The 26,165-nt window shown below is 45.6% G+C and overlaps 9 protein-coding genes across 9 annotated transcripts; 7 read left to right on the top strand and 2 right to left on the bottom strand.

Moving 5' to 3' along the window:
• Nucleotides 1-1,032: 1,032 nt before the first annotated feature.
• Nucleotides 1,033-1,422, top strand: F5891DRAFT_961808 (uncharacterized protein; the record flags this gene model as incomplete). The annotated part of the gene is made up of 1 exon (XM_041375844.1): nt 1,033-1,422. A coding segment is annotated over one exon (390 nt), but the record flags the coding sequence as incomplete, so codon positions are not given.
• Nucleotides 1,423-1,876: 454 nt separating this feature from the next.
• On the top strand, nt 1,877-4,706 carry F5891DRAFT_1131005 (uncharacterized protein; the record flags this gene model as incomplete). The annotated part of the gene is made up of 7 exons (XM_041364603.1): nt 1,877-1,957; nt 2,237-2,431; nt 2,681-2,763; nt 2,812-3,045; nt 3,344-3,435; nt 3,512-3,741; nt 4,623-4,706. 7 exons carry the CDS (start codon nt 1,877-1,879, stop codon nt 4,704-4,706), a joined length of 999 nt encoding a protein of 332 aa, XP_041219857.1.
• Nucleotides 4,707-6,633: 1,927 nt separating this feature from the next.
• On the top strand, nt 6,634-7,935 carry F5891DRAFT_985166 (uncharacterized protein; the record flags this gene model as incomplete). Its single annotated transcript, XM_041377555.1, has 5 exons — nt 6,634-6,657; nt 6,708-6,732; nt 6,778-7,292; nt 7,610-7,682; nt 7,814-7,935. 5 exons carry the CDS (start codon nt 6,634-6,636, stop codon nt 7,933-7,935), a joined length of 759 nt encoding a protein of 252 aa, XP_041219858.1.
• A 1,333-nt stretch (nt 7,936-9,268) lies between these two features.
• Nucleotides 9,269-9,973, top strand: F5891DRAFT_928440 (uncharacterized protein; the record flags this gene model as incomplete). Its single annotated transcript, XM_041373914.1, has 3 exons — nt 9,269-9,577; nt 9,650-9,727; nt 9,782-9,973. Coding segments are annotated over 3 exons (579 nt in total), but the record flags the coding sequence as incomplete, so codon positions are not given.
• A 1,753-nt stretch (nt 9,974-11,726) lies between these two features.
• On the top strand, nt 11,727-12,949 carry F5891DRAFT_985168 (uncharacterized protein; the record flags this gene model as incomplete). Its single annotated transcript, XM_041377556.1, has 5 exons — nt 11,727-11,852; nt 12,102-12,116; nt 12,151-12,294; nt 12,361-12,873; nt 12,938-12,949. 5 exons carry the CDS (start codon nt 11,727-11,729, stop codon nt 12,947-12,949), a joined length of 810 nt encoding a protein of 269 aa, XP_041219860.1.
• Nucleotides 12,950-13,894: 945 nt separating this feature from the next.
• F5891DRAFT_1131006 (uncharacterized protein) lies at nt 13,895-16,742 on the bottom strand (the record flags this gene model as incomplete). Its single annotated transcript, XM_041364604.1, has 8 exons — nt 13,895-14,341; nt 14,381-14,900; nt 14,953-15,554; nt 15,629-15,787; nt 15,840-15,842; nt 15,933-16,157; nt 16,207-16,285; nt 16,342-16,742. 8 exons carry the CDS (start codon nt 16,740-16,742, stop codon nt 13,895-13,897), a joined length of 2,436 nt encoding a protein of 811 aa, XP_041219861.1.
• A 1,769-nt stretch (nt 16,743-18,511) lies between these two features.
• Nucleotides 18,512-19,474, top strand: F5891DRAFT_961815 (uncharacterized protein; the record flags this gene model as incomplete). Its single annotated transcript, XM_041375846.1, has 4 exons — nt 18,512-18,784; nt 18,844-19,005; nt 19,062-19,214; nt 19,268-19,474. Coding segments are annotated over 4 exons (795 nt in total), but the record flags the coding sequence as incomplete, so codon positions are not given.
• Nucleotides 19,475-21,808: 2,334 nt separating this feature from the next.
• On the bottom strand, nt 21,809-24,679 carry F5891DRAFT_1131007 (uncharacterized protein; the record flags this gene model as incomplete). The annotated part of the gene is made up of 10 exons (XM_041364605.1): nt 21,809-22,506; nt 22,557-22,879; nt 22,933-23,001; nt 23,038-23,155; nt 23,265-23,581; nt 23,631-23,779; nt 23,830-24,234; nt 24,283-24,315; nt 24,367-24,452; nt 24,541-24,679. 10 exons carry the CDS (start codon nt 24,677-24,679, stop codon nt 21,809-21,811), a joined length of 2,337 nt encoding a protein of 778 aa, XP_041219863.1.
• An 805-nt stretch (nt 24,680-25,484) lies between these two features.
• F5891DRAFT_1195427 (uncharacterized protein) lies at nt 25,485-25,909 on the top strand (the record flags this gene model as incomplete). The annotated part of the gene is made up of 2 exons (XM_041368122.1): nt 25,485-25,610; nt 25,661-25,909. The coding sequence occupies 2 exons, from the start codon at nt 25,485-25,487 to the stop codon at nt 25,907-25,909; spliced, it is 375 nt and encodes a 124-aa protein (XP_041219864.1).
• Nucleotides 25,910-26,165: the final 256 nt, after the last annotated feature.

Consider the following 26,165-nt stretch of genomic DNA (forward strand, 5'->3'; position numbering starts at 1 on the left):
AGTTTTTAACCATCATCCTCGTGCTTTGCAAGCCAGAGGTCTCAGCAGATATCACCCACAGTCTGTTACACAATTTTACTCGTTGAAAAACATTGCATGCATACCATTGAAGTGCCCAAGGATTGGGCATTGCAAAAGGTCCATTTAGCTAGCCAATACGTCGAGGATCAATTTTGGGCCCATGTTTCTCGATCTGAATACATTATTCCACCCATGGAGCTTGATGTCGAAATCATGTTGAGTTGTGCACAATTAGCATCAACTCTGGCTGATGCATATACCAATCCTAGTAGGTTCTCTTTATATTCGGTATTTACATCCTGACTAAACAACAACAGTTAAGCTAAACATTGACATGAAACGATACAGCGATGCTTGTGGACAACGGCCGACAGGCCGAAGCAATACACAGGAAGCGCGGCTGCTGCAGAATTTTCTGCCCAGTCATGAAATGGTTCTTGAAAAGCCTTGTGTTCTGTTGGATGCAGGTCATCACATCATCTTGTGGTATGTGCACAGAGCACTGTCAGACTGGGTGAAGGTGAGTGTGTTCTTTCATGTTGGTCATTCATTGAACAGTTGTGCTGCAGGAGGATATCAGTGCGGCAATGCATTGTGCCAATGATCTCCTCAAGAAAAGTCTGTCCCCAGTGAATGCCAATTGTATTTGGAGAACAGACAGGTCCTATTTCTATCTGACCGAAACACCTGGTATGTCCCCAGGCTGCATCAACGTATCTCCATGCTGGTTTCAACAAGGTCACGAGGTCAGTCATGTCTCATCATCATCAACGTTCAAGGGCCTGACCAGAACAAGCCTCATGGTCATGCTCAAGATAATCCTGATGTGAGCTGCTGTCCAGAGATATCAGCTAGTCTCAAAGGCCCTCAAGGTGTAACCATCATAAAATCTATGCGACGACCATCTCTCCTCGCCTTGGCTGCATTGAGGGTCATGCACCCAGCCTGTATTGGTCCTCATTGTGCACCACCCTTGAGGTTGGACACTGGGCATATTCCAGTGGTCAAACCAAGATGTATGAGCGCATTAGACACTGGGCATCGGTCTTCACAGGTGTCGCTGTGATGGCCAACCACCAGTCACCCGCACACCGTGATCCAAAATGCTGTCCTGAATGGTTTGACTTAATGACATTGGTCGGCAACTATAGAAGTGCCTGCATGACGCTACATAACCTAGGTATTGAGTTGATGTACGACTCAGGAATGATGGTAGTGTTCTGCGGTTGGCTTATCCGCCATGCAGTGGACATGTGGACTGGCGACCGATGGGTGTGGGCATGGTTCATGAGAGACAGTGTTCATAACCATTTCAAGACGCCCCATGGGGAGCACGCATGGTATTCTGAGGAAGATTATGCAAAGTACAGCAAGGTGGAAGACATTTTAAACAGTATGTAGACTTTATCATCCTCACTGTTCTGTTTCACCTACTTCATATGATTTGTATTCCATCACTATACTGGAAATGTGAGTGACCGGTGTTGTATATGTTAACAATTGGCCGGTATTCCTTGTATGGCCAGGACATCGGCTTTAGAGGTTTCCTTCTGGGACTCCACAGTGAAACATTGGAAAGTTCTCTAACCCATGGGCCGACACATCATTTATATCAGCTGAAAAGTATTCAGGGTTCATGGGCCAGAATGTTATTTGATATCTGTCTAGATGTGATTCATGTGGTCATGGGCCGAGACGTGAGACACAGACTCATGGGCCGAAAGTTATTTATGTGGGCTGAGACCTAAGTTACAGAGTCATGGGCTGAAACATCATTCATGTGGGCCAAGACCTAAGTTACAGAGTCATGGGCCGAAATGTTATTCATGTGGGCTGAGACCTAAGTTACAGAGTCATGGGCCGAAATGTTATTCATGTGGGCCGAGACCTAAGTTACAGAGTCATGGGCCGAAACATTATTTATGTGGGCCGAGACGTGAGTCACAGACTCATAGGCTGAAACGTTATCCATGGTGCCAATGTGCTATACACCTACCAGTTGACTATGGGCCCAATTGAGACTCTCGTGTATTGTTAACCATGGGCCCAGCCATATCTTACGGCTACAATTGCCCATGGGCCCATATGGGATGGCTCATATAGTACGGGGAATTGTCCTATTGGGCTGGCTATGAGATACGGACTATTTCACTGAATGGGCTCCCTCGATCTCCCTTTATGCACACACGAGGGATTTGTTAGTGTCCTTGAGGAGCTGGATGCTACAGTAACGAAGGGTCAGAGAGAGCGCCTTGCAAAAGAACATGGAATAAAGGGTGAGCCATCACTTTGTCGTGTCAATTCAATCAATTATGCCAATTGCACACCTTGGGAATGGATGCACCTGTTTCTCAAAAATATTATCCCACAGCTCGTTGACCTCTGGATAGGGTGTTACAAGATGTTGGATGTTGGCAGTGAGGATAATGAACTTGCGCCACATGTCTGGGAAGACATTGGTGCTGAAACAGCAGCAGCAGTGAAGCAGATACCTGCTGCTTTTGTGTGAGTCCTAGGCAATATTGCTGTTGATAAATCGACCTTTACAGCTGAAGGTTGGAGTTTTTGGTTCATGCACATTGCACCCATCGTGCTCCGAAATCGCTTTCCATGGGTAAAATACTACACCCACATGTGCAAACTTATCTCATTGATGAAGACATCTGTCAAGCTCAAAATCACTGCACAGGAGATCAATGATCTTGAACAATGGTTTGCAGAGTGGGTCAGAGAGTTCGAGCGGTAACTAAATCAATTTCTGCACGAAATGTGCTCACTTGACACCAACAGCTATTACTATCAATTCAAGGAAGATAGGTTAGCAGTCTGCACACTCCTGATTCATGGATGCCTGCATGTCGCAAAAGACCTGCACATGTGTGGACCTGCTTGGGTCCACTGGACATTCTATGTTGAACAGTATTGTCTGCACCTCAGGACTGGTCTCCGTTCGAGACGGCACCCATGGAGTGGCCTTTCCCGCGTCGTTTTGTACACCGCATACCTTAGCCAACTCAGTGTTAAGTTTGACCTCCAAGATGAGCTCAAAGACCTCAATCCCTGCCACGGACGATGAGAACTGGAGAATGAACATTCATTCAAAAACTGTGAGTAATGGAAGTTGTGAGCATAATACAATGCTAGATAGCAGAGTTGTGGACCAGATCCTGAAATTGTTTTGCGAACACCATGTCATTCCAGCTATACACCTAATGAGGATACGCGCAAATGAATCAGAGTGTATCTCTTCCAGGTTCTTGGAGGGCGGTGCAACAATTTTGCACTGCACTTGCCTGCTGTAATGCCTCTGGGGGAAAATGAGGATAATTGGCGGTGGTGATTCAATCAGGACCAGATATGCTCTGAGGGGTATGAGCAATGCAAAGTATCATGACAACTCATTTGTGCGAGTGAGTATTTTCACCTTGTGTAGCCACAGCTGACGTGTTGTTTTTGCTGTAGTTTGAAGTCTCACATTCTGACGTGGGAGAATCACAATCTGTCGATGTGATCGGTTATGGCCAGCTGGACAAGATTTTAATTTGTGAAATTGGCGAACACAAAATTTACAGGTTCCTATGCAATACAACGCTCATCCTCACACTTATAACACCATGCAACACTGATGGAACAGATGCATCAATATCCCTAGTTGGATACAAAGAGTTTGTCACACCAGTATTTACAGATGTGCGAAACATCAAGGCAGTTGTTGGCCGGGTATAGACACGAGGCGAAACCTTTATCATTGACTGGTGGTTAGCACCTGGTGGCAACAAAGAGATTGGAGACAGTTCAGATACATCAGATAGTGATTAGTTTCATGTATACATATGTTTCATGATAATCAGGCACCTGTGTTCATTGCATACTTGAAGTACACTGGGGGACCGCTGGAGTCTTCAATATAGATGGTGAAATGAGCATGATAGGGACAAGGTCCTTGTCTGATACTGGGCATGTGTATGATGTGGATCAAGCTTTGTGTGGACAGGACCACAAGGAAGATGAGGTCGATGGGTAAGGGTTAGAAGTTTCATGATGAAATTGGCGTTGGTGGGTGGGGATGACGAAAGCATGAGGAGATCGAGAGCGGCGGCAGTGTGAGTAAAGGCTTGGTGCAACAGATAGAGAATCAAAACTAGCACCAGCTCCAACAAAGAGAGTTACCAGGCAAAGTGGGTAGAGCTCAGGCAGAAAAGGACATGACTGAAATGTTGCTGTACAGCATACAAAGTTTGTGCAACACTGTGTGATATAAGATGTTACACGTTGTGATTGATACTGTGAGTGATGTGAGACATTGTGATGCGCAGTGCACAATGCATTGATGCTCACCTGGGCAAGACCCTCAGCCAAACAAGGTTGAGGAAACAGAGCTAGTCTTGCAAGCCACATACATACATACTACCCCTGCAGCCCCTGCATTGACAACAGACTAGCCGGGTGTAAAGACCCACACAAGTGCACCACAACAGCACTATGAATCCTAGACAACCCTCTCCCAAAATTCAACCCAAATACAATGCCAAAGAAAGATCAGCTGACACTAACTCATAGATGACTGGAGAAAAACTCACAAGCAATAATACAAAGACAAGGGGAAATCACATTTGATCCCTCCATCACCATCAAAAATGACCTCGCAGACTGCTTCCACATCTTTGTCAACCCAGAACACCTGATACAAATACCCGCCTACAGACTCCGAGCCCTGAATACAGGCAGACCAACAATAGATGATACTATAACACTATAAACAGATGGGTCCTGCCGCAACAATGGCAGAGAAAACGCGAGATGCAGAGGAGGAATCTGGATGGCAGATGACCACCCCCTTAACTGCGCCATAAAAGTGCCAGGACAAGCCCAATCCAATCAAATGGGAGAAATAGCAGCAGTACTGGTCGCACTACAAACAGTCAGCCCACTGACACCTATAAAAATATTGACTGACTCACAATACATTATAGATGGTCTAACCTCTCATCTACAGGACTGGGAAGACAGAGGATGGATAGACGTTGAGAATAGCGACTTTTTTAAAGCAACCACATATCACTTATGACAAAGATCTGACCCCACCGCCTTCAAATGGGTAAAGGGACATGATGGGACAATCGGAAACGAGAAAGCCGACCTAGGTGCAAGGAAAGATGACCCCGACAACATCAATACATATGTACCGAAGAACTTCAACCTACAAGTTGCAAAGTTAACAGCAATAATGCAAAAACTTGCATACAAGGGAATAACACGAAATACTAACGTAAGAACCAAGAGAACAACAATGTCCCTCCTGGAGAATGCTCGAAATACCATGGAAATTGGGTTGTCAAACCGAGAAACCGATAACACTATCTGGAAAGGATGCAGGAATAAAGACCTGTCAAAAAAATCCAAACGTTCCTGTATAAAGTACTTAACAACACCTTCAAAATCGGCAACTTCTGGTCAAAGATTCCCACCTACGAATACCGCACGATATGCCAAATGTGCGGGGAGGGAACTGACTCGATGGAACACATCCTAACACAGTGTAACAACTCCTCTAGAAGAAAAATCTGGGAGTTAGCAAAGAACTTATGGCCAGTCAAACACGGACCTTGGCCAGACATCTCTTTAGGCCTTATACTAGGCTGCGGCTCTATCACACCCCTACCCGCACAGGGTAGGGACAACCCAAAAAACATAGCAGGGAACACACCAGGACATGGAGCAATGAGACTACACCGCATCCTCCTGTCTGAATCAGCCTACCTCATATGGGTACTGTGGTGTGAACACACCATAAGAGACGCAACCCACAACATCGGCATGATAGCGCAAAGATGGTCAAACACCATAGATAAATGTCTACAAATGGATAGAGTAATAGCGAGTAAAAATAGACAGAACACGAAAACAGTAACTAAAGTCCAGAACACATGGGCTGACGTAATTGACCAAGATCAAAATGCACCCCCCCCAAAATGACTGGGTGACCACCCTAGAGGTTTTAGTGGGTATTAAACTACGCAGGCCCCCACAGAATGAGGAAACCAGGTAGTATACAGAGTCCCACACTACTCTACAACCGTAGAGTGTGCATAAGTAGCATTTTCCCTCGGACAACACCTAGGCGTTGCTATAAGTGTTTATGTAGGGCCAGACAGTGTTAGTTGCTATATAATAGACTCGCTTTTCCAAAAAAAAACATACATACTATGAAGAAGCAGTGGCGCTTGGCACGAGAACACCAAATAAATTACCATGTTAGGAAGGCGGTTAGAACACACAGAGCTGAATCTGATTCAGTAAAATTTCCACTGAAAGGGTGGTGCTGAAGCGAGGATGATCAGCTGAAATTCAGAATCAGCGCTCCAATGAAATTAACTCATGCAGTTTCAGTGAAACTTACTCTGAAACATTCAGCACCAGTGGATTTTCCAGTGAATTTCACCAAAACTACTATCCACAGTGGTGGAAGATATTCGAGCCAAGCTCAAACAGAAGAACACGTCGCTTGTGATGACGCTAGATATCATGCGGCTCATTAGCTTAGTGTAAATAAAATTCAACCCCAATGAATCTGGGTTCAGAACCAATTGGAGACCTTTTCAGGTTTTGATCATGAATCTTGGTGTAGACCAAATTGTATTCCATACTAAGAATTTATCCCTTAATTTGAATGGAATCTGTCACAGACTCTTATTCCGCCATATTTCAGGTGTATGTACCTTCACTCATCTAATTGAACTGAGCTAATCTATTCAGACCCCCAGCCTGGAGCCGACACACACAGTGCTGTCCCAAACTCCTCGCTCATTGTCGCATGCACAGCGACCAAATTCAATACCTCTTGGCACACCCTTAACTCACGGCTGGTTTCGTACACCGAGGTCCAGACGGTTCTCCAGGGGCATGGAATCGACCTCACGCACAAGTGTTTCCTTATCCTGCAGGGTGAAGTCAAGTCTATCGCGCAGATGAAGCCTGAAGGCACTTCTGAGCACCAACGACGGACTACTCAAGTGCCTAGAGAATATCATCAGTACTGCTGTGCTCAAAGCACCGATGTCTGCTTTTGTCGAAGTGGTTCGGCTGGGAGAGAAGAGAGCCGAGAATGCAGCCAGGTTGTGATGTGCCAGTCCCAACAACCCAATCAGGGCTGCAATGCTACCATCTATCTCAACTTTACCTCCCTCGGGTGCCTGAACTGTTGTCCTAATGACAAGGAGGCATGGCATGTGAGAGCCAAATCCAACTCCAAGTGCATCATGGGCATCAAGGTCAGCTGCCAATGCAATCCTTGCCATGAGAATGGTCTTGCTGATATACTTCGAAGCAATAGCTAACCTAACCAAATAATGATCCCCCAAGGTTTTTTTCATTGCAGATCATTCACATGTATGTTGTCACTATCATTTCGATTTTGCGTTCTTAACCTCCACGTTCTTAGTCTTCTGCACGACGTTGTCCTCACTCCTTGGCACCGTCAGGCAGCATGTTTCTCAGTCGCTTATTCAGTCGCAGCTACTCCAATACTCATGATATCCGGCTGCAAAATCTCTCCCGCTTTGGGCTTGCCGCCATGAATGCTGAGAAGAAACAATTCTGCATGCCAGATAGTCGTGATGTAATCGCAGTAGAAGATGAAGGAGTCACCTTTACCTGTGGAGGTGAGTTCGGGGGGGATGTATTTGAATGTGAGGGAGACGAGGTAGTATCCGGGACCTAGAGACAAGTCATCTTTGCGAAGTTGACTGAAGACCCATGAAGCATAGTCTTTAAATTTGTGATTTCACGTCAGGTGTAGAGCGTGAATCTTTGGCACGACGAGTACTTTGGGTTGCGTTGAGCTGGACGTGCGAGGGGCCACGAGGGACTGAAGGCATCATACAGAAAAATGATTGCTGGATAGATGCTACTTAATCTAGCACATCTTCATACAGGATGGCAAACAATACATAGCTGAGGATATGACATCGGATGTGTTTCGTACCCACGTCCATAGAATGCTGAATGCAAGTGAATAATACTAAATTATATGAAATGAACATCACAACGCTAGAAGCAGAAACATGACCGGTTGTCCCCATGCTCTCCTGTGGCAGGCTGTATTGTAGTAGCTGGTCATTGCGAATCAGGGTTCGGTGAGAGAGGATCAAGATATTCATTGGGTACTACATCATCGTCTTCACCCGCAACAGTGTTGCGCTGTAAATTCATACATTAGATGTTGGATAAAACGAGAAAATGAACGGAACATGCCTCTTTAGCCTATGCAAGAGGAACATCAATGATGTGGGGCTCCGCGTGACCTCCATGAACAGGCCACCAGGATGATAGGTGGGTTATGCGTGCTGCGAATGTGGCGGGTGGGGTGGCGGACGATCGAGTGGTTGGCGGTAATCGAGACTGAAAGACATTAGTTGAAAGTGTGATAACAGTTTAATGAAAACTCACATTCTCGCCAGAATTCATGTGAGTGTCCCAGGGTTGAGGTGTGCCCAGAGAGAGGATGGGGCAGGGGCAAGGTAGCAGAGAACTGCAACTGTCGCATCAAATGTGAAATAAACAAGATAAAGAGACATACATACATACATCTAAGGGATCACGAGATTGATCATGGTGCACTGGGTTCGTGTGAGGAGAGAAGCGAAGAAGTTAGCTGAGGTGAAACAAAAGTGGGTTGTCACAGATCTATTGTAGGCAGTTGGCAAGCCGTCCGAGGTCAAGACACCCGGAGTAAGGTTTGACACGCAATTTCACAAAAGCAACAAGCAAGAGTTGATGCAGAAGATTTTGAGAAACTCAAGCAGCAGGGAATGATGTCATGAAAGTTGTCAGTCACTAGACGCAAAGGAAGATCTTAGCCACAACCTGCCGTACGGTATGATTACAAATCTGAAGAGACCTGAAGCTTTTAAGACATGACACTACTTTGTTTTCTTCACAAACAATCTACCTGCGAAGATGTCAGAGAGCAATGATCATTGTACCATTTGCTGCATAGATGTCAGCAAATTGGAAACTCATCATGTGCAATTAGGCTCGTGACCAGCCTGGCTTACCAATACCACGGACAAGTCGAGTGGCATAGCCAGGCTGGTTGATCTCAGAGAAATTTGGCAGGCAGAGCGAGGAGTTTGAAATTTAGTAGATGCCGGTCGTGCCGGCGATACTTGATCATATGTAGTACAACTTATGTGTCTACCGTTGTTCAGACTATATGCTATGTTAAGTTTCAACCATGAATTCCATACAACCTTTATCACTCGCTGCTCGAGATGCGATTGAAGATCTCCTGATGGACTTTATGAGTGCCCTTTCAATGACACAACACCAGCAAGTTCTTGAGGCCTTCTCACGACTCGATCTTATTTCCCAAGGATCACAATGTCCGAAGTTGTTTCAACTCAGATGCCTCATATCGTTACTTTCTGCAAGACATGTTGTACTTCGAGCTGCGACAGGTTCTGGAAAAACCCTTGCTATGATTCTCCCTTTGCTGCTTTCTCCCAACAAGATAGCCATCACAGTCACCCCTCTGAAATTGCTGCAGCGAGACCACGTACGTGGAAGATACAGTTTTATAATTATTATCACTCTATTAAGACATTCAATCTGTCTTTGTGAATCACAGGTTCACGAGTTCGAGCAGTATGGTATTCTTTCCATCACCATTAATCACGATACACCACATGACCAGACTCTCTGGAGTGTATGTGAAGTAGTTGTAGACTCTGAGATGCCATTAACCTGACATTTCTTGCAGCGCGTGTCTGCAGGAGCTTTCTGTAACCTTCTCGTCATACCAGAGCAGTTCTTTCCTGAAGGTGGACATATTCCACATCTTGCGCTGCTGCTGAAGGATCTGAATTTCGTCAAGCGGATTGGTTTTTTTTTCATTGACGAGGCTCATTTCATTATCATGGCTGGAGAACCCAAGGCAGGCGAGAAGCTTGCATTCCATGCAGCATATGGCAAGCTCGCTGAAGTACTGCTGCAACTCCCAGTTGATGTTCCTGTCGCCCTCTTCTTGGCAACTTTGCCACAGCCAATACTCGAACGAATCATGAAATTGCTGGATCTTTTGAAGGATTTAACAGATACCTTCATGCTGACCACCAATCGCCCCAATATCAGTCACATAGTGATTCCTATGGTCGACTCCATCAAAAAGCTTCTCTCCAAGGTAGCATGGAGACCTTGTGTGAGATAGAGTGCAACATGAGGTCCATAACTGTCATGTGAAGCCCACGAAGGATTTGTAGGACTCCAAGGATTTTTTCGTCAATGTCGAGGCTTGAAGGATTGACAGTCCAAATCAAAGGCTCAACAGGTGGCTGATATTGTGGCATGGGCAGGTGAAAGGCATGAAAAGAGATGATTCTATCGTCCTACTAGACGTTAAGTACTGTTGCTCGATGGACTATAATGTTTGAAAGGCATACAATACTTTGCTGAAGCAGGTCAATGCTGTACAGACACAACAATTACCTACACCGGCATCACCAGCATGTGTGAAATTTCAAACTCCTCGCTTCTCCTGCCAAATTTCACCAAGATCAACCAGTCTGACTATGTCAAACACTTAACAATATTAATATCAAAGACGTAGTCCAGACTGGTTACGAGTCTAATGTGCAATTCCATTCGGTGTATTGCCGGTTCAAGTTCTTTGAGCATCCCAAAGTATCTGTCATTGTTGCCTGCCAGGACGATGGCACTTTCCAATGTCCAGCGTGTCTTAAAGCTTTTGCAACTTATGCAAAGATGTACAATCATGCAATGAGAATGAAGAAACCAATCCACATTGTTGCAGTGAACAGCTGGGTCAAAGCACGTGTGAGTACATGCCAGCAGTCTGGGGTGTAGGTGATCTTACTAAAATGCCCTGCCCTATAGGAATACATTGAACATTGTCTTCCAATTTCGTCTGAAGGGCCTGATGACGGTATCGGATTCGACGTCTCAGACTGAGTGATATCAAGCCCATCATGCAGACGGAGGTCAATTTTCCCGAACTCCCTAATGCAGCACCCACGTCTGTCCAATCGGAGAGAATCAAGGAGGTCGTTGCCACATCGTGCTTTGAAGATAATTGTTGACAGAAAATGACTCCCTGCTGTTTGTGTACGATGTCACACCAGATGTTGGATGTGTGTGCCAAGTAATTCTATTATTTTCACTGACAAAGTTTGGGATAATTACAATAATTCATCTATAGCAGCGAACAATCATAAGCTTAACACAAACGAACACACCAAATCAATCATCAGAGTCAGATGGCATTGATACATGAACACGTGAACCGGGGTGCAAGTGAGTACATTGAAGTTCGCTTCAAAGACTTAGACGTTGTACGAGTGCAAGCAAGCATCAGTCAACTGAGGAGCATTTTCTGTTTCAAACTGATCAGATAATTTCCCACAGCTCTTGAGTAAGATGCTTGATTGCCTAGAGGTAGTTTGTTGACTCAATACAGCTGTGACAGTTCAACGTTCAATGTTAACATTCATGATCAAGTGGTAGTAGCAAGTAGCTTTAGTCCTGACATCTTCAAGTCACTATTGACCCTATTCCATGCTAGTTATCAGGTTGACTCCTGTTGATCCTTGGCACTTGCCGTAAACTGGCACCATTATCTCTTGAAATTCGAAGTCTTGCCAGCCTCACAGTGCCACTGTGACAAAGGCAACACCCATCCAGCATACATCATGCCTGCCGCTATAGCAGATCACACTGGTGTTAAGTATGATCACAGCTCTTATTCCTCCAAGGTCCCAAATCATCACTACAAACCCTATCCAACTAGTGCTGCCGTGGATCGGTCCAGAACCACGGTCTGAACCTGACCAATGGTCAGGTTCGGCCTTGATTTGGTCCGTGATCCATGATTTGGGGCAGACCAGACCTGAGTGAGGTTCGCGGTCCACCATTTGCCCGAACGGTTCTATGTTGGTTCGAACCTTCCCCGAACCGCAAGAAGTTCTGCCACATTGTCGAAGCATGTTTTGACACTGCCTTCGATGATCCGCCTTGGCCTCACAGATTCTCGACCTTTGATACTTACTTGTTTCCGACAAATGCAGAGGCTCATTGACAAGGTAAGTCATGACATGCACTGTTAAAACTGAACAGTGTGAGCGTTGTGCTCGTAATGACCATGTCCTCACCCAGATCCTTATCATACCAACACCCTACGATGCTATTACGATCCTCCACCGGCTGTTTGTCCACCGGCTGTCTGATTTGCTTGCACATAAAATGTGCAAGCCTCAGCAGGTAAGCAATATATTCAACATGGCTCATTCAGACTCATGCGCTGTCAATGCTGACGGTTCTCTCAAGGATGCCAAGGACATCATCTTCTACCACGATCCTGATGATTCTGTCCCCCTTGACACCACATTGTCTGCCCCCCAGCCATCATCATCTACTAATCCTCCTCAAGATGCCTTCTCTATGCTACTGAATACTGGGCGCAAACCAACACCAGTTACAGCTGGTGCTCGACAATCCATTCAGACCTCTAAGCCATCTGCTCACCTCCGGGATGCTGAAAACATTTATTCAACCTCGACCTCCACCAGCTCAACAAACCGCAAACGTGCATTGTCTAGCGCTACTGAACTTCAACTTCAACCGGCTCACAAAAAGGTTTTTTCATGTCTATTATCAGATGAGGATAGCCTTGATGACAACGACACTGGTCATGACACTGATCCTTTGGAGGACCAGCCCGAAGCCGAAGCTGAAGTCGAAGCTGAAACCAAACCTGAGGATGCCATCCAAGCCACTTTGCCAAAGACTGAACGTACCGCTGACATTTGCACTGTCTTCACCCGCCATGAAACACACTGGGTATGCAACCCTTGCAAGTATGTAATTAGAACTGCGTGTATTGTGTTCTGCTAATGTTTGGTAGGGACGCTGGTGAACCTGAGAGTAAGCATGTATTTCGAGGAGGTATCTCTACACTGTGGACACACATCAGCCGGTATGTTCTTTCAATGACATCTCTTACTTTTGCTGATATCTATTAGTAAAAAAAACCACTTTCAGTTCTACAAGGCTCGCTGCCAAGCGGCAGGGATTACTATGCACCCTCGAGCCATTCTGACTAGTGAGGATCCGGCTCTGTCCAGACAATCCACCCTTGATATGATCCTCATCACCAAGGTCCCTACATTTACCAAGGAAGGACTCCTGGAGTACATAATGGAACTTATTGTGACCGAAGACAAAGCGCTGCAGCTGGTCGACAAACCAGCCTTCCGAAACTTATTTTGCTATGTTTGGCCTGGCCTTACTGAGAGAGACATACCTCACTGCACCAAGCTTACTGAGACCATCAAGGCACGCGCATTAGCTATAGTCAACGTCATACGTGAACGTCTCGCAAAGGTTGATAGTAAAGTTTCCATGATGTTTGACTCTTGGACTTCAATTATCGGTGACCCATTTTTCTCCGTCACTGGCCATTACATTTGGAACCTGGATGATAAACCCCTGCAATGGGAGTTACATCATGAGCAGCTCAGTTTCAAGCACATTGAGCCAATGGATACCTGCCACACATGGCATTAGATGCCAGGAACACATCCTGAACCTCGCGGCACGACACTTTGTAGATGCGGTGACGAAGAAGACCCATCAGGCACTTGATAAGGGAGATGATGCTGAATTCGACATCTTAAACAAGGAGCTTGCAACCTTGGGAGTTAACGGTGACGGTGACCACGAAGATGAGTTTAACACTGGTGATTCACTTGGCAAAGTGCTTGCACTTATAGAGCAGGTACATTATTAACCTTATCCTTATCCTATGCTCTTACTGATTGAGATTCTTAGATATGAAAATCGCCTCAAGCTCATGCCTTCTTCAAGAAGGCCTGCAAAGAGGAGAATGTACCCAAGCTTGAGTTTGTGCGGAGGTGCAGGGATCCAGATGGATAGAGGACTGCAGACATGGATAGGATATCCGAAGGTCCGGATGAGGCGTGGGAATATTATTGGATGTAGGTCCGGAATACGGGATATGACACGTCCTAACACCATCACTTATCAGTGCCATATCAAATCTAGTGGGGGTCCCAGGTTTTCGGCCAGGACCAGGCTGCACTTCAGGTGTCGCTCTAATGTGCAACCGCGTTGGCAAGTCACTGGCGTGTGGATCAGGGGGAGTAACAATGACGACTTGTTGATAAACATCAAACCGGTCATGTGGACCGGGGATGATGTTGTTGCGTGGCATGTGCTCATGCAGGAAAGATTTGAGGGCAGGGAGGAACATGGTGGCACCATGTGCAGTGACGAGGTGATCAACAGACTGCCAAGGGTGTGCAGCAGTTTTGGCGAGAACATGGACCACATCAATAGGAAGTGACGGACTTGCGTTTGTGGGGGCAGCGCTGCGCAACTCTTCAATCTCGGCATCTGAGTCTGAATCCAAGTCATGTTCATGGTTGGGATCTGTGCGACTGGACACTGTGGCTGACTGAGAGCATTCTGACAACCAATCAAGGTAAGTACTATCCAAGAATACGGCTTCTTGCCGTTGAATCCATAAGGCCATTTGCTCCTCGTAGTTGCATTTGTTGCTGGCACGATAGGTGTCTTTGGCGAAATCAATATGTAAACATTTGGGAAGCTCAGTGTTGAAACCATCAGTGGAACCAAATAGAGTGATTGACTTAATGAAGTGTGAGATTTGATGGAGTTTAGGAATATTAAAGTGATCGCAAACTTCAAGCTCTTGAAGAATGTCCTTGTTGGTGTGAAACACCGCAAGCGCGCTCTCCAGACCATCGAGGGAATCAACAGTGTGCATTCGAAGTTGTGCGTAATAAGAAAAGTCTAGAATGGCTCGCGCAACCACTAAGACTTGACTAGCAAATGAAATCAATGATTATGTCAGCAGCATGGCTTACTAAACTTTACCTTGGGACAGTATCAGCCAGCAGACCAACAAAGACGCGTTGCATCTCTTTATGTTCTGTACCCGTCCACTGTCTCACAGTCAAAATACCTTTCTTGAAGTGCCGAAGTCCAGGGTAATCTGGCATTACTTTGAAGCGTGAGTCCATTTCATCTTCACCGACAATTTCAAGACACCATTTCACTGAATGGTCTTTGAAGACACCTTTATGGACCTGGTGGAGGAGGTCAGGTATGAAGGCAAGAAAGATGTCGGCGTGAGGGAGATTTGCCCAGAATGGGTTGAAGACGGCATGTAACCCGTTGTCGTCAAATTGAATTGGATGCTGACCATTCTTCCGCTTCTCTAATATATCTTTTGTCACCTCAGGGTCCCGCATCATTGAAGTCAACAGATCCCCTCGTTCATCAGCAGCGACCAAACACTTCGGACACCAATTTTCTTTACAACACACAACAAGACATTGCTCCGGGAAATCGGCTACATAAGCAGCAAGGATGGGGAAGACTTGACGGATTAATGAGTCCATGCAGACCATCTCAACACCATTTCGACCAGCAGCAACGAGGGGTTTGAGGAGCAAGGACATGCAGTGGTGGAAAACCTGTAACCAGCAAGGGAGCACGCATCAGAAGTAAAACAATCAAGTTTTCCAGCAGGTAAGTATCCTATAAGGACTGTTGCTCGCGCTGATGTTTGCTGCCTCTTCTCTTTTGCAATGTTGCCAATGGTTAGGTACACGGGCCATGCCGATTTATCACCTCGAAATTGCGACAGACAAGTTTTGTCAGAAGCAAGAATTATGGGTGCGATTGTCGCACCTTTCGGCAACAGTTTCTAGACACCATAGGTAAGTACTTATTATTTTCGCTTTTCTGGGTGTACTTACTTGCTTGTCACACCACCAGTCAGCCATCCACATGTCGTCAATCACTCAGTGAAGTCCTGCTGGGTCTCTGTATGCTCGTGCAGGTGCGTACACCATGTGATTGTGGAACAATGGATTTCCAATGAGGTCTTTGATGCACTTGACAGGATCTCGCATCCAGACTTCGACTTCTTCGTGCAGCGTCTGGCCCTTCTCATCTGTTTTATTTCCCTGGACCTTAACCTTTTTGCAACTCCAGGCTGCTGCATGTGGAAGCTTGTTGACTTTCTGGAGGAAAGATCTGTTATTGTGAAAAGAAGGTTTCGTTCTGTTTTGTGTCTATCGCCACGGTGAGTACAAATTCTTCAAATTTCAACATTAAACTTACTATCGGTAATTTCAGAAACTCGTCTGTTCGAGTCTGGCCAAGGTTTTTAACAAGCCATTCGGCGAGTCCCCATTCCTCCCTTACGACCTGATGTTAATTGCCTTGCAGATGCGACAGGCAATGATTGGTACGTACCCATCATTGAAAGGAGCCCATTTGTCCTCGCCCATACACTCCTTATACTGCTGAAACCTCTCAAAGCTGGTTTGTCCTTCACGCAGTGTTTGGCTAGCGCCAACACATTGTTCAAAATATTGCGCATGGTCCTCGTCTTCAACCTCCTCAATGGTCACCTGCCGATGTTTTGGTGCTGCTGGGATGTCTGCATCGGGATTGGAAGACTCAGAGCGTGACTGGCGATGGGGGGAATACGAGTCAGTGTGGGTGTCGGCTTGGTTTAAATGAGGTGTGCCAATGTCATTTTGATTTTCGACCAGCAGCTCCCACTGCCTTCTACAGTCAGGGCGTCCTGTGATATGTTTTCTGACACCTCCCAATGTGGGCATCTCCTTGGCACAGAATCCGCAGTGAGGCATGGTGAGTGGGAGTGGGTTGCTTGCTAACTTTGTAATATTTTTTTGATGATTTTCTTTAAAGGCAGGCCCTGCCGGCACACTACACCATTTAACCGATCTGGTGTGCGCTTCAGGCCTGTCACGGTGGATCCAATGGATGACATCGAGGTCATACGACTCGAGAACAGCGACTTCAGGCCTCAGGCTTGTCACGGTGGATCCAACGGATGACATTGAGGTGGTACAAATGGATGACATCGAGGTCGTACGACTCTCCCCTTTGAGGATTTCTCAGTCGCCCTGGTTACTATGCCACACTACACTAGTTTCAATATACCATGGGCGGCAAGCACTAACTCTAAAAGTTGTGCCCGTTTGGCCTGCTCACAACGCCTTGCTTCTGCCTCCCACCGCTCTACAATGAGTCTTCGCAAGTTTGCTTGCAGTAAGGTAAGAGCTGGACCCGGCACCATTTCCAAGAGCTGCAATTTTTTTGCATGCTTGCAATGCTTCACTTCCGCCTCCCAACGCTCTGTAATTAGTTTTTGCAAGTAGGACTGACCAACCATGACAGGGCTGGGTGTTTGGCGAAACGGCGGAGGAAGCGGATACATAGGCTCATTGAGCTTGGGCCTGCAAGCCGGTGAGCATTGGGGCTGTGATGAAGACATGCAGCTAACCTTTTGACAATAACATCTCCATTTTTACAAGTAGTGGTTTTGTCGCCTATGGCTGGTGACACTGGACTGTACAATTTGTCAGAGCAAGCCAGTGAGTGTTTGATGCAGACTCCATACCGCTTGTGGACTGAGATAACCATGGTAGGGAAAATATTGCAATGTAGTAACGGTAAGCTCGCTGCTTTTATCATTTTCCGTCTGTTGATCGCACCTTTAGCTCTGAACTTTACACGCCCTGAATCAACAAAACAATTCAAGGTTTAGATATCTTTGTTTATGTCTTTCATAGCGCTTTAAAATCTGCTGAACCATGAGCTAATGTTCCCTTGTGTTCAGACAACCATGGCTACCAGTCACAAGGTCCCCTCAAAGCATGCAAAATCGAAGGACGAGCAACCCTCAAAGCACGCAAATTTGAAGGACGTGCAACCAGCGCAACCAGTACAACCACCTCAGACATGCACCGCAAGTGGTCGACAGCGACACCCGACCGAAAAAGAAAACTACTTTGGTAAGTCCTGACAATATTGAGTGAGAATGTCTCACTCACTAGCGACTCTACAGTCTCTGAGTCTCAGCACGTCACCCATCGCCAAGAAACCAAGGAAAAGAAGATAGAAAAACAGAAGAAAAAAGCTCTGAGGGCTGCTTACGATGCTGATCCTGACAGCTTCGAGGAAGAGCCATCTGAGCTGCATAGTGACATTGATAGGGAAGAAGAAAATATGGTATGTTCACCAGCTTTCTTTGACACAACTCAGAATAATCACTGATAAAAATTTATTTAGTTCTCAGATTGCAACATGCCGTCCAAGCTGTCCCAGTCCAAATCAAAGGTACTGACATTCAGTGCTGGTAAAATACCTCCAGTGTCGCGCAACGCCAGTGCCATGCGCAAGGCTACTCCCACAGGTATGTGTCTAGTCTGTTGATTGTATACTAAGACTAATCCACCTCTGCTACTATCGAGCAGCTCCAACTTCGAGTCCATGCGACGATGACTCCAAGTTGGATGAGTCAACAGACCGTGAGTCCCACCAACCTGAAGACCACACTGACGACAAGGACAACAACATCACTGAATCGCCAATAGCTCGAGGGTCCAAGCGTCCACTTGACAAGACTTTGGACAATGCCATGGTACTGCCAAAGATCAAGAAAAATTCAGATGGTTCACGCCATCGCATGAAAGCCAGCGACTTTGATGATGTGTCCAAAGAGATTTTTGTGACGGCAACCTCCATCTTCCGGTGTCTGATAGTCTCCCAGGCGCCATTTCCTGAGAACGTTGCTGTCGAGACGCAGTTGGCAAAAGCAGCCTGGCATGAGGCATGTCAACTCAAAGGCATCAATGTCAAATTGACGTCTTCAGGTGTCAAAATGGTGAGTTGTCTGATCTCCGTGTGTTCTTCAACTGATTTACTATATCATACTTTGTGAAGCTATTGACCTGCACATCACAAGTTCGCGGGGAACTCAAAATGAAAATGCGTTCACTGACGGCGTCTTTTTTCGGTTTCTGGATGAGCAATTCTAACAATGTGATACGACAGAATAGGGATCTAGCAGAGTCTTTGAAAGACAGTTCTGTATTTGCTTTCAAGGTACATGTTTTGATGATCTACATGGTATTTCAAGTACTAACTCTTTGGACTAATAGGATTGGGAGTCGAAGAAGGGAATCTACAAGACGGAGTTACTGCAACTTGGCATCAATGTCATGTGGTTCGCGAATCGACACGACGAAGGTGTCATCCACCATAAATATTTTAATCCTATGCCCATTGAAGTTATCGCTCTTGTGCTTACAACTGTGAGTCTCTTGTTCTTATATTCGAGTTAATGGCGCTGATGAATCACTGGTAGATCAAATGTTGTATCGACGAATGGTTACAAGGTCTGAAGGAAGATATTAAATTCACGTCAGCTACTTATGGAACTGTCTACCATGGACATTTTGGCTTGTTGCAGCGCTTCGATGAGCGGACAGCGCCTTACAAACTCCTCGACAAAATTTGTGTCAATCTGCACAACACGGCTCGGTACGTTGAACAGTGTTCTTTTTCAAAATGATATTCTTACTTTCGTGCTTTGAAGTTTCCATGCAGGTGTTGACACCCTCACTATCTCGTCATCTGCATCCCAGATCAGTGACACGGCATTCGAAGATGCCATCCGAGAGTACCAACTTGAGGAGCAGGATGACGTGGAGGCTAGCAAGTCGTAAAATAGGCTGACTGGTTCATTATTAGGCATTTAAATTCAATTGTTTTTGTGATTCCGCGTGCTACTACTACTACTAGTATGTGATCTGTGTGACTATGTAGCTGCTTGAAGCTGGCAGTAGTAGCGCTACATGAACTATGTAGTGCTATTTAGCTGCCTGTAGTAGAACTTAAGGGAACTATGGTAGTACATAGTAGCACTACCCGGTTCTACATAGCACTATATAGTACTACGTAGTACTACATATTTGCCTCACATACTATATAGAAGGGACTTGGCTACTAAGCTACACGGTCTACCCTGGCTACTATATAGTGACCTGAATTTTTCCTGATGATGTCTGGAAGATATTTGACTGGACTGACTCCAGCAAAAAGCTACATGGTCAGCCCATAGCGCTATATTAATACATCTTGAATGGACAACAGTCCATAAATACCGATACATACTTACCTATAACTATCCAATTGTCCAACAGGATGTATCCTTGAGGAGAATCATTTATAGAAGCTTTGGGCACTTGCCAGCTTACAAATCACTGCTCAAATGGATTATCCAATATGTGACCGCATTTTTAGCCCCACAGCGTGGGAATTACCCCATAATGCCCAAAACATTGACCATTTTTGGAATCTCCACAATATCAATTATTCCCACACCCTCCCCACCTCACTGCAGCTTCACCACTACACCACAACAGGTCCCCCTTCATATATAAGTAGTAGTTTGGAATATATATGTATAATATAATATAATATAATATAATATAATAGACCACTTTTTTTGCTCATTTATGTACCTGCTCCTCCTCCAGAGACCATTTAACATATAATAGGATACAGAATACTTTCGCATTTTTGCCCCTATGGTAGGGAAGTGTCCCAGGTTATTCTAAACATGTTTAGAAGTATACATGAAGAGATTCCCATCTTTATTTTACCTCCTGGAGCCTTCTGCATCAATAGATATAGCATATATATGAGAAAATACAAAATATGTTCTCATTTTAGTATTTCCAGGTGGATAGACTTCAAAAAATGATCCCCAGCATCTATTTAACAGTAGGAACAATGTATCAGGAGCCCAGGACCACAGGACAAGACCTTGTTGTGTTGTATATCTCCCCTCTCCTGGTGGTTCACCCCCTGTGAAAGGTTTTCCTGCAGTACTGGACCTCAAGCATGGTAGGGGGTCTATTTCTATTCATATTTGGAGTATATATATCATATAGCTAGCTCATTACACCAACAGGATACTTCTACAGGAACAAAAACATAGAAAATCACATTTTTGATGTTTTTGATGTTTTTCAGCATCTTACCCTTGCACATATGATCCAACCTGCTCATATACAATTAGTGTAGCATATATACCTGCTTTTCATGACCAAGATCAGCTACATATAGTGCGGAAGTTTGGGATCTGATGTAAAGGGGACATTTTTACTGATAAGAGACCTTCATGATAATCAAGGGTATATTTAGTGAGCAGAGGCCTGTAGTACCTCTCATATATATATTTGAAGATAGCCTTGAAGTTTCAGAAAGATTCATGAAGTATTGAGTGAATGTGAAGCAAAATGATATATGTGTGAAAAGTGACAATACACATCTTTTCACACAAAAACATATTTATATATAATACAGGTCGAAGATTTTATTAAAAATATGTAGGATACATAGTAGACTACCTAAGGAACCTATGCTACATACTGCCCTGAGAGTAGAGGATAGGTGGAAAGAATGTAGTGTAGATATGAGTTGACCCAGTATTAAACACCTGTAGTTCCCACGTAACCAGGCTAATTAGACGTGACAGCTACACCTGATGGCGGGTCTAATTCGACTGGAAATTAGCTGTATGCACCAGAATGAATAAATATTCAATAAAGGGGGCCCTTTAGGACGGTGTAAGGTGCTGGGTAGTGTAGGTACCAAGTGGGTACTCGGCTATATCCGTCCCCGAGTGCCTGGGACTATTATTACCGCTGGTGCTGTCCTAATCGAGCCACGGCATCGCCAGACCTTCGTGCTCGCTGTGCACAACAGCAAGCTCGAGTATCTCCCTAACGTACTTACAGATTTCAGCCGGAACTTTGTAGACACAAAAGTATATATGTACATTAAGTCATGCCCTACCTCATTCTACAGTCAAAGTATAGTGTTCTTTAGTTAAAAGCAATCAAACATCGAATGTCACCTGTACAATCCCTTCGAGTATGCGAGCGTGCTCCTCCCCATCGGCTTCAGCATTCTCCTCCTCTTCAAGATCCTCCAGTTCATCGTCTTTGCCTCCCTGGTCTATGCGCGGCCCATCAGAAACAAGCTGGGAAGGAATGCAGACTGTAGGAGAGGTTGCACTGGTACCCGGTCCTTGCTCGATGCTTTCACCCGGTGTAATGGACCCTGTAAAGCCTTCCAGCGTGCTGATCTCATGCAGGCGATGGTAGTGATGTCCAGAGAACCTTGCACGGATCTTGCGATGCAAGGCAACTTGATGAGCGAGCCCCAGATGTAGAGTTTGAAGTTGCTTCTTGCACTCTATTAAGTACCGGCTCTCGTCATGTAAGTAGGTAGCTAGCCGCCTGATTTCAATATTAAGACGTTGAACCTCCTCGCGTGCACGGCGCATCTTGAAGTGAGTGTCCATAGTAAGGCGACCAGATGGAGTTGACCAGGGGCGCTGTGATATATCTTGCCATGCATCACGGAGGAGGTCGAAGTCAGCGAGGAATGCATACTCGACGACTTCTTCCCATGAGAGAGCAGGACGTGGAGGGGAAAGTGCTCGAGCAGCAGTATTATACTTGTCTAGAGCAGTGCGAATGGCTGCCGAACGCACTTGTAGAGCCTTGCCAATGTATTTACGAAGTTTGTAGCCTGACAATGTCATCAGTACCGAGGCGAAACATGCAGCCACGTCAGCTCACCTGTCCCCACTTGATTCATCTTCGAGAGCTCGAAAATTCGAGCAACAACGAGACTCTCAAGTTGATTGAGAGACCGCTGGAACTTATGGTTTGCCACCAGATGGCCCACATCCCTCCATTCCTGATCTTCTGGTACCCATCTTCGCATCACACCAAGCTTCATCTCCAGTTCCTGGACTACCTTGAGGTCCTTCTCGTGGTTCTCGATGGCATGCCTGCGTGCGGTCTCGATCTTGTCCGTCAATGCAACCTCATGGGCTCCGAACTGCACCGTGTTTGGAGTGGCCACAGTCCAAGCTGCCGTAGCAGTGTCTAGATCCTGTCTAGTGATTTACAATAGTCAGCGAGTGAACAAAGAAAAGAGACTTAGACTTACTTGCTACCAGACAAATTGACAAGTTTTTGCCAGTATTCCATCTGCAGGGTCTCATTGGTTGGTTCTTGGCTCAACGACGTGAGGTAGGCTCATTCCTCGGCTAACCAGGCGTCAAACACGCTCTCATCCTCTATACCGAGTTCGCGCATCAGTCTTGGAAGAGATTCTTGACCGTCAGTAATTATGCGAAGCGCTTGCTTGTAGTTATTGTATAAAAATGTGCCTAGAATAGTCTTGAGAATATCACCACTGATGAGCAATTCAAGGACTTACTAAGATTCGCGTAGATCTCATAGTCATTGTTATGTTGAAAGTAGTTGCGATAGCTTGACGCCGGTGAAAAATGCTTGCATATCGGACCGATGACGCGAGTGCGTTGGACTTTGAGAACGTCCATTCACAGCCTTCGAGGTCTTCTAGCCCAAGGCCATCAACATAGGTGGCAAGGTGATCGAGCTGACACAGATGCTGATGAGCATGGCCATGGAATGCACCGACGAGTGAGGTATGATTCAGTTCACGAGCGTGGTGCCCAAGTACACTGCGACTGAGGGTGGTCTTGAACCTGCACCCTATGTCGTACCCACCACTGAGGTCCTTGCCAAATGCATCGAGAAGCTTTGAGACAACGGCCAGAGGATATTTAGCCCTAAATAACGAGTCAGTAGAAATCAAGGTGGAGTAGTGACAATACTCACTGTTCGCCGCTCTGAACCATGTCTGCGATCACTAGAGAGAACCCATGACGACAAACCGCCATGAATATTCCAGATTCGTCGAAGACACCCCACATTTTGCTAGTCTTCTCGTCCTTCATGTTCTTCCACCGGCCAGCACATGGGTTATCCTAAGTTTGAGTGAATTGCAAAGAATTAGTTAAGACAACAAAAGACTTACCTCGTTGTCATCCGCCAGCATGTCAACAGGCGAGTCACCAACGAAACTGTCAATAAAATATCTTGATAAGTACCGGTCACCTCCCACAAATTGAGTAGTTGGAAGCTCGCAGGAGCGCTGAGACAATGCCATGGTGTTGTCTGAATCCATGTCGCTGTCTCCGATGTGCTGCTTCAACACGCACTTGAGAGAATCATTGCCGTCTTTTGTGTAGAGCATTCTAAATTTTAAAGGGAGTTCGTTAGTCAATGTGTATGTGCATGCTGGACATGCGTGCTTGAGCCTCCAATCCGGATCATTACGTCCAATTGCTGCATGAACAAGGCTGTTGATATTAGTCAGCATTTGCAAGTATACATCATATGCTATCGAAAATTGCCGAGACAGATACACACGGAATTGAACCTAAGTCAAATCAATACAATGGTATTAGTAAATAGTAGATGTACTCACACCTTGTAGATCACACATTGTCTTCACATACGCCTGAATCGAGAAGTGGGGATTTCATTGACGCGCTATGCGATAGAATTTGACTGCCTGTACTGTAATTCTAGTAATTGGGGAGATCGGGGAGCAAGGTATGACCCCTTGACGAACAAGGGCTGAGGCAATGAATGCGTCTGTCAGGAATATGTTCAAAGATATATTCTCAGCGTCTAAAGTGTTTGTCAGCAAAACAGGCGCAGATCATTAATAGAACCTACGTACAGAACAGGTCCACGACCCTTATCGTAATGGTCCCTGCGACTTCCTCGTCCGAAGACATGCTTCTGTCGCGTGCAAAGAAGCCTCGATTCTCGCGGTTCTCAAACTGCCAAGCCATCAATGCCTTCCCTAACGCTGACATTTGCTTGTCGAAGGCTTCGGTGCGACGCCTCGTCCTGTCACGTCTGGTCCTAAAATCATGTCGACAAGAGCACGACCTCATTTGATTTCTAGTAATCTTTTAGTAAGTATTTCTACATGTGAGAGTGCTAGTTGACTTACTGATTCCAAAAGTCGCCCAAAACCTCGCGGGTGAGTTCATGAAACTCTCCACCTGCATGGCTAATGTCAACTATCTCTGTCCCATCCAGGAGACCAAAACCAAAGTCATCGCTGCCACCGAAATCAGTCTCTTCTGGACGATGCTCCCGAAGTGCTTCGAGCGCGCGTTTCTCTTTGGAGGTCAGCACTATGTAAGTACTCCATCAGTGTCCAAGTTGAGAATACTAAAAAAAACATTCTTACCTGCTAGGCAAGCCTTTTTGTGAGTACCCACGCTGGCAGCATGCTGGGCGATTTTCCTCGGCCCAAGGACTTTGCTCATTGGTGGAACACCATGAGCTGCGGTCTCTCGATGGGAAACCACATGCTGTATCTTCGAGGAGGTGAGTCCTGTACGATTTTGAGGGCGTTTGCCCATGCTTGTGACAGCCATTAATATATTATTGATTCGATGCAAAACAGAGCCTTACCTGTCAACACCTGCATGTGACTGTGCAGGTCAAGAGGAGACTCGCAATTCCTGGACAAGTGTGAATATGAACCACGAACCTCGTCAATCACAAGGTATGTACCGACATCGTGTTTCTTCATTTTCAGATCTCTGAGCATGTTTAGGTCTGCAACGGCCAAGAACACTAGTCACTCGCACCTGGACGAACAAAAAAATGCAGGTCGTTTCACAGCGCATAACTACTCGGACAAAAACCACGTGGGAGTCTACAGAAACTGAGACGGAGACTGAGAGAATTTGCACCACAGACACCGAGGCAAAACAGGTGATCACAGGTCCAGTAAGTTCTTCTTCTCGTTATTTTGAAACTATAATCTAACCTTGAAATAGTCCAATCTCCTGATCTTAAATTCACATGTCGAAGCACAGGCGCAAGGCATACCAGAACGACCCTCTTCCCCAGCATCCGAATCTACTTCGCTTTCCTCTGAGACGGCCACATTCTTTGTAGATAATGCAGCAGCACCTCTGATGCCTACTTCCTCCCATTCCAGTGATGAGTTGTGGGTCCAAGTCGAGGACTTGTCAGACTTATCGGCGCTAGTGGACAGGATAGAGTTGCGTGATAGCAGTGTTTGAGGGTAAAGCTAGTTGCGTACTGTGATCTCTACATACTTACTTTGTCCATCCGAATGTTGGGAATTTGATCGCATGTCTCTTACTACTGGTCACGGCTCAGAGGGACTGAAATGCAAGAAATAGTAGTATATATGTAGCAAACAATTACGCAAATGAATACATGAGTTTATCTTTGCAGTTTGGAGAGAGGAAGCAGCGCATGTTGTGTTTTGCATGCAATTGAGTAACAATTGAGCATAGTCGTGCACCAAATCAC

Source organism: Suillus fuscotomentosus (genome assembly GCF_016647785.1).
Source record: "Suillus fuscotomentosus strain FC203 chromosome Unknown F5891scaffold_82, whole genome shotgun sequence".
Taxonomy (NCBI): Eukaryota; Fungi; Basidiomycota; class Agaricomycetes; order Boletales; family Suillaceae; genus Suillus; species Suillus fuscotomentosus.